The following is a 7,143-nucleotide window of genomic DNA, read 5'->3' as shown; positions in this document are numbered from 1 at the left end:
ATGTCACTGTCACTGTCAATATTGTCAATAGAATCCATGGTCCATGTTTCCCTTGGTGGTAACTCAAAAGATGTGAAATGCAGTTTCAAACACATTTCTTGAAAAAAAACGTCTTTTTATCGTGTGAAATTGATACTAAGAAATTATTGTGAAAGTGAATAAGTTTATTAATTGTTGTTACGCTTTTCCGGCTATATCAAGTGAATTGTACGTAGTAAAATACAAAAAAACGTGACGTACTTCAGCAAGTCGCCATTTTTTAATGAATACTTTTTGAAACCATAGTTAAAGCTTTATTTACATCATGAGTAGTTAATGACAACACAGGAACTTTATTCTGTAACTTTTTTTATTATTATTTGGATACTTTATAAACATGAGTCTGAGATTTTCTCCTCCTCGCCAAAGTATGAGCATCTCTCCTGATCCTTACAGAAGAGGCTCAAGATCAAAGTCAAGGTCTCCAGTTTACCACAGCAGAAGACACAATGGTTATTCTGACTATAGTAAAAAGGGTAAGTAAAATTTCATGCACATTCATTTTCATTGTGTGCATATATTCTATGATTTTGATCTGTGTATAGGCTTTGTTATTGATGCTCATCTAGATGTGTCTTCCTTCCCTCTGTAGGCAGATATTCTTTTTTTGACGTATATATTACTATTGTCTGATAAAGTCATAGATATTGTCATATTGTATGCCAGCAGCGGCGTAGGTACAAGCCCATCAATTCTTGCAATTCAGGAGAATCTGCTGGTGCTAGGAGCCCATTGTTGGTTAACTAAACTCAAACATATTGCAAAGCATGTTGGTTGTTATTGTATTATATGATTCAATTCACAAACTGGTAGGTAGATACCTACTTAGAAAGAAACAAACAACCATTTTCAATTTAAAATTTGTTGTAACTCTTCTAGAGTCACAAGAAGTGAAATAAAACAAAGGAAAAAAATATTGAAAAGTTTTGCAATAAAACAAAGACCTTGTTTGACATGCCCTGTTCATGAGAATCATCAAAACTGAAATGAGTGTAATAGATGTAATTTAATATTTGCATGATTTCATGATAGTGTTACTTAATCAAATCAAATAGTTGATTAATCTAATTTTTATTATTATTATACTTGACCACTCTTAGCTGGTGTTGCAATGCCAACAAGTATGAAATGCTTTATTAACTTGGCATAAATAAAAAATGCATTCAGGTGCATAGAAAGTAGGTTGGCCACTTCCAGCTTGAATAATTTGACCTGACTTTGTTTCATATTGTTGTTACATATTTAAACATCAATTGTTCAACTTTTAAGATTTTTCAGACCTTAAAGTTGTTATTATATACAAGATGTTCAAGGTAAGGAAGTCATGTATGGAGACTTTGGAAAAGATAAGAAAGTCAGGTACTCCTCTTTTAATTTATAGACCAATTATTTTTTTGAAAATATCACTAGATTTATAATTATTGACACTAAACCCTGATAAGATACTTGTACACAATGACAATTTTATAAAAAAAACTTCCCACAAGTTTACTCATATGACTTGCTGTCATCTATAGATGTTTTTGGATAATTTGAGAGAACCAATATAGAGAGCTTTTATGATTATGACTTATTGTGCTATTAATACTATTCCTAAAAATAAAATAGGAATGAAATTACTCATTAAACTGACATTGGTACAAAATTTTAACCACAGTCACATTCCTAATTCTTTATCTGCATCTTTTATGCTTGCTACTTCAAAATTGCCTTTTATGTGGGCTGTCTCTCTCTTGCTCCAGCCAGAGATTCTTCATTACTGCAATACACATTTTAAAATCCCAATTTTGTGTATGTTCTTCAGTTCTCTTTCAGTTAATTGTTAATCTCAGATGTAATAAATAGCAAAGTTTACAGAATATAATGTCTATACCACCAATTTACCTTTTCGACCCTCCACGTCCTGCTCAAGCCTCTAAAGAAAGGATCAATGTAGAGATTTGAACTATACAGATATAAAACCAAAAATACTCATTTTTACCTGTGTTTTTACTCTGTCTTTCCCTGATATTTTAATAGCAGTAACAACCTTTGAGGCGTTTGCCGACAGTCCCCACGAGTTTAACAGTGATAATTCAAAATGCATCAAGGAGTGACCCCTGTTTTTGTAAATAACTGACTTGAATCACCAACAACATGGATACCTTGAAATATAAGCACAAATTCAAAAATCTTTTGCAAATCTCCAAACACTTTTTATTTAGATGTTTGAATGAATCCCTTTACAGAAAGTTTAGGTGTTTGTAAATGTTTTAAGCAAGATGCCAGTCTCTTTTTAATTGTTTACTACCATGAATGACTTAAACTGGGTTTTGTGTTATTGTGTGTATGGTTTCACATTTTTTAAATGCAATTAATAAAATTAATGCACATTTGGTGCAATAGTGCCTTCTCTTAATAATAAGAATACCATTTGACTACTGACAAGTTTGTAGTTACGTCGCTGTTGCAGGGGCTTGTAAAAACAATTAAACAGTGGTTTCCAGCCTCAGTTTCATTAAAAGGTAATCTGCCTAATAGCTATATTACCACATATACATTATTTAAAACCCAGATTTCAGCCTATGATTATAGAATAATATAGTTCTTTAAAATAAAGATAATTAGTATCAAAGCCTAGTTTAACAACATGAAAGTGTTTGTCTTGAGTGTTTAGAATGTGTTAAGTTTGAGAATAAAGGATGCAAGAAGCAAATAATGGAGGTCTTCACATAACTGAGAAATCAAATATCAAACAAGGTCATAATTGGGTTTATATTTTCTATGCAGTAAAACATGATAGACTGGAAGCAAAATCAAGACATGGCTCGGATTATGATAGTGATAGAGAGTATCGAAAGGAGTCGTCATTTGAAAAGAGAAGCCGTTCAAGGAGTCCCTCTTATGAGTACAGAGACAAGGATCGAGAAAGACGACACCACAGGGGCCGAGACAGAGATAGGGATAGGGACAGAGACCACCATAGAGTAAGAAGAAGGTCAAGAAGCAGCGAAAGTAGGTGGGAACGAGAAGAGAGAAAAGTTCGTGACAGGGACAGATATCGTGATGATGATAGGGACAGTGATAGGTATAGGTTTTTCCGAATGGTTCTAGAGCCCTTTCCTTGAAGAATATGAGATACTTAAATGAACTTATAATTTTGACAGTGAAAGAAGTCCCATGGGTGGCATCATTGGAGCCAGTGGCTCAGAAATCATTGGTTATAAAAGTCATCCTCCAAACAATACAATTATGATCAGAGGTCTTGCTCAACATATCACTGAAAATGATGTAAGTCTGCTTGGTTAACCCTAAATTCTTTGCATTATTTTTATCGTTTTTCAGATTAGGCAAGATATTATCCAAGGAGGTTTGATGCCAAAAGACATACGATTGATCAGGAAAAAAGACACAGGTAAGAAATTTGACTATATATAAGTATATTTGCGGTTGAGTGTAGGAGATTGTGAAGCAAATTGGAAATAAGTTATTGACGCATAATTCCTTTCGTATCTGTTGTGCTGTTTAGGTACATCACGTGGTTTTGCCTTTGTCGAGTTTGGTACAGTGAAAGAAGCGGTGCGTTGGATGGAGATGAAACAGGTATTAGCTTAGCCAGAAGAGTTAATCCAAATAGTGTCACTTGATAAGTACAACAACTTTTTCTATTTTATTGTCCACTCCACTTAAAAAAATGGAATTAACTCTCATACCAGCCTTTCTTTAAAACTTTAACAACTTCGGTCATTAAAATTCATACTACTGTGTTAAAGAAGTCAATGATGTCTACAAGTGTAATACCCAATTTTACGGTTTTTTTGTTTGGTTTTCATCCAAAACAAGTTCTAGGGAACCCAATGGTCTCTATGAAGAGGGGTTGGTTGATATTTAGGAAATATACCTTTAATACAAGTTTATTTTTTCAGGGAGTATTAATGGTACAAGACCATTATCGAGCCATTATGCAGTTCAGCATTCCAAAAGATATCAACGCATTTGAGAAAGCTCCTCTTCATAAAACGGCTGATTGGTTTTGCATTAAAGTAAGTTGCTTTATAGTTAATTATTCCGAAAAATATTGGTTTTATTTACAATTTTACTCAGTGTGGAGCTCAGAATTTTAAAAGGAGGGACAACTGCTTCAAGTGTCACGCTTCAAGAACAGAGTCTGAGGAGGGCGGCAGTGGAAGCGACGAAACATGTTCTTACACTACGAAAAGTAAGAGAATTTGCTAATTTTGTGAGACGTTTTTAGTTACAAGTGTATTACAGCTATTATGTTACGAAATTTGGATGCGTTGACTACGGAGGACTCAGTTATGACAGTATTGAACAGTGTAATTCCAGACTTAGTCAAATCTATTTCTGCAGTTTGCATTGGCAGAGATCCTTTGACTTCCACATCTCGTGGAATTTGCTATTTAGGTACCGAAAGCACAATAGATGCTTTGGCTATTTTTGGTGCTTTGAGTGGATTAGAGTCTCCTCTTGCCATAGATGGTAAAACAGGTAAATTTTAGTTTTCAGTTCCATTTTTTATTTACTAGAATTAGTTTTGTTTTCTGGTCTGATTTGATAGGAATATAAGTATTAAACTTAAAGCAGATTTTCAATTAGTTGCCTATTTATTGCATTTTAAAATATACCTTAAAGCCTTATTTTGCACAAGTTAAAGTAATTCAATTTAATAGCCCCTACAATAGGGTAAAACAATACTCAAGATGTAAACTGAGTGAAAACATATTTAATCTTACACAAAAACAGAGTCCTTTATTTTTAAATTAAATTTCCTTTTAGTGATTTTATCATATTGTAAATACAACATGGGAGACACGAAAAAAGCATACTCTCAGGCAGACCATGCAGCTTTTCCGAACGCATCTATACCGCAAACTTACGCCATGACGGACGTGGAAAGTTTAGCAGAATACGCTTCTAGGAGATATTCGAAATCCTTAGATGAATACACGCATTACATAGAATATTATAAGCAGTATTTCACACAACAGATCAGCGCAGGAAATTCTATTACTTTGCACAACGATAACCAAATGGATGCTGCTAATGCTGCGGCCGCCGTTGCCCATTCCGCCATTCAACAAATTCAAGCTACTAAAACTTATTATGATAACACTCACATGCAGATACCTACTGGCACTGATGGAAAAAGATATCGTAAGTATTTTGAAATGTTGTTGAACACTTAAATTTGCGTCTTAGATACAATTTATAAGCAGATTGTTACTAATTATTAGAGTTTACCGTTTAATTCCACAATTTAATCAAACCTCATACTGACTTATTTATTCTAGCTCTTCCTGATATCACAACTTACGTGTACGATAAAACTACAGGTTATCAATACGATCCAAGTACTGGCTTATACTACGACCCAACATCCACTTATTACTGGAATAGCGTTATACAAAAATATTTATTTTGGGATCGAGAAAAATGCACTTACCTATTAGCGCCCACTTACGACAGTTACTCTTCCCATGGCGTTACAACTACAACAGCAGCTCCAGCTGTAGTAACACAGACTGCACAAATTGAAGAACCTGCAAAACCTATTACCAAAAATGCTACCATTCAAAAGCCGCCTACTGAGAAACATGACAAAGTGAAAGTGGCGAAGAAAATAGCCAAAGATATGGAAAGATGGGCCAAAACGTTGAATCAAAAGAAAGATCTTCCGTCAACTAGAAGTGAAGCCGAAGGGAATTATTCAGCCAGTGTTGGTAGTGCTGACATAGGATTTTCAGTGTTGGAGAAGAAAGTCGCGGTGGTAACCCCAACTCAACCAGTGTTCAAAAATGAAATGGTTGAAGTTCAGGAGGAAGCAAAACCTCCTTTGGTAGCGTCTTATGGTGAAAGCGAATCGTCAGGAGAAGAAGATGACGATGCTTTATTGGACTTTACCAAATTGATTTGTAACCTGTGCAAACGACAATTGGGTTCGGCTGAAGCCTTACAGAAACATGCCAAAATGTCCTCTTTGCATATACAAAATTTAGAAAACAGGAGAAACCGTAGAGCTGAAAACAAATCGGGAAATAAAATTGTTTATAGAGACAGAGCAAAAGAACGCCGTATGAAGTATGGCGATCCTGACGAGGCGCAGCCAAGTAAATTAAAAGAAAAATATCTGAAGGCGTTGAATAGTGAACCTCCTACACCTGCAGCTTCAGTTTCTGAGCCAATCGGAGCTGAAAATGTTGGGAATCGATTACTACAAAAAATGGGTTGGTCTGAAGGACAAGGGCTAGGAAAAACTAATCAAGGAAGAACCACCATTATTCAGGTAAGAAATTCTTAAAATCTAACATTGCAAGTTTGCAAAAAAGATTTTTTTGTAGGCTGAACAATATGGCAACTCTGTTGGGCTGGGAAATAAATTACCTGGATATACAGCAGGAGAATCCTACAAGGAGTGTGTTAAAAAGATGATGTACGCCAGATATCAAGAATTGAATGAGAGGGAAGAAGGTGTAAATTGATATAATTCTAATACTTAATGCTTTTTTTCTGCTTTATATTATAATTATGAGTTGAGTTTAACTAAACTCAGTGAAGACTTTTTATTTACTTTTTTCTATAATATTGGGGTCACTTATTGATTTTTTTTTCTTCTATAAGATTTATATATATCGGAATTTATTGTGTTGACAAATTTTTGTCAATTAATTTACGGCCTCATCTGAATATTTCGTATAATTTAAATGTATACAAATAGAATTGTTTTTTTTTTAAATGCCAGAAGCATTTTTAGAACTAAGTGAAAGATAGAGAACCAGTCAAAGCAATTACGAAAATATTTTGTAAACGGCAACACTGTTAAATATTGTCTAATTTAGTCCGAAAGTGTTAAGTGATCAATTGAATATTAAACTTGTTTTGGATGATAACTCATTTTATTTTTGAAACAGCCAGGATGCAGAAAAATGGGAAAAGTTGCACAATAAGAAATTGTCAATCATTTCGAATTACTACATCAAATAAGCTCAAAATAAGAACTTTTTTCCATTTTAACTGATTGTATCTTATGCAGTTTTTAACCTTCTATAACTTTTAGTAACCCACATATATCTGTAGGAGGAACAAAAACATTCTTGATATTTTAAA

At 34.0% G+C, this 7,143-nt stretch overlaps 1 protein-coding gene across 1 annotated transcript; it reads left to right on the top strand.

Moving 5' to 3' along the window:
- Positions 1-25: 25 nt before the first annotated feature.
- Positions 26-6,926, top strand: LOC145738678 (RNA-binding protein 5-like). The gene is made up of 11 exons (XM_081993632.1): positions 26-515; positions 2,809-3,106; positions 3,186-3,309; positions 3,364-3,433; positions 3,548-3,621; positions 3,945-4,061; positions 4,123-4,237; positions 4,291-4,527; positions 4,816-5,193; positions 5,331-6,322; positions 6,378-6,926. The coding sequence occupies exons 1-11, from the start codon at positions 377-379 to the stop codon at positions 6,516-6,518; spliced, it is 2,685 nt and encodes an 894-aa protein (XP_081849758.1). The 5' UTR covers positions 26-376; the 3' UTR covers positions 6,519-6,926.
- Positions 6,927-7,143: the final 217 nt, after the last annotated feature.

The sequence above is a fragment of the Ips typographus genome, linkage group LG16, assembly GCF_016097725.1.
Source record: "Ips typographus isolate SLU linkage group LG16, UJ_Ityp_2.0, whole genome shotgun sequence".
NCBI classification, from domain to species: Eukaryota; Metazoa; Arthropoda; class Insecta; order Coleoptera; family Curculionidae; genus Ips; species Ips typographus.
The sequence above is the reverse complement of the archived record's forward strand: the minus strand, read 5'-3'. Positions and strand labels throughout refer to the sequence as shown.

What these genes read in the sequence shown, in the direction of transcription:
- LOC145738678 (XM_081993632.1), top strand. Translation starts at nt 377, where the DNA reads ATGAGTCTGAGATTTTCTCCTCCTCGCCAAAGTATGAGCATCTCTCCT. An exon ending in TGCCATAGATGGTAAAACAG is followed by an intron (nt 4,528 to 4,815) that starts GTAAATTTTAGT and finishes ATTTCCTTTTAG; the next exon opens with TGATTTTATCATATTGTAAA. An exon ending in GAAGAACCACCATTATTCAG is followed by an intron (nt 6,323 to 6,377) that starts GTAAGAAATTCT and finishes ATTTTTTTGTAG; the next exon opens with GCTGAACAATATGGCAACTC.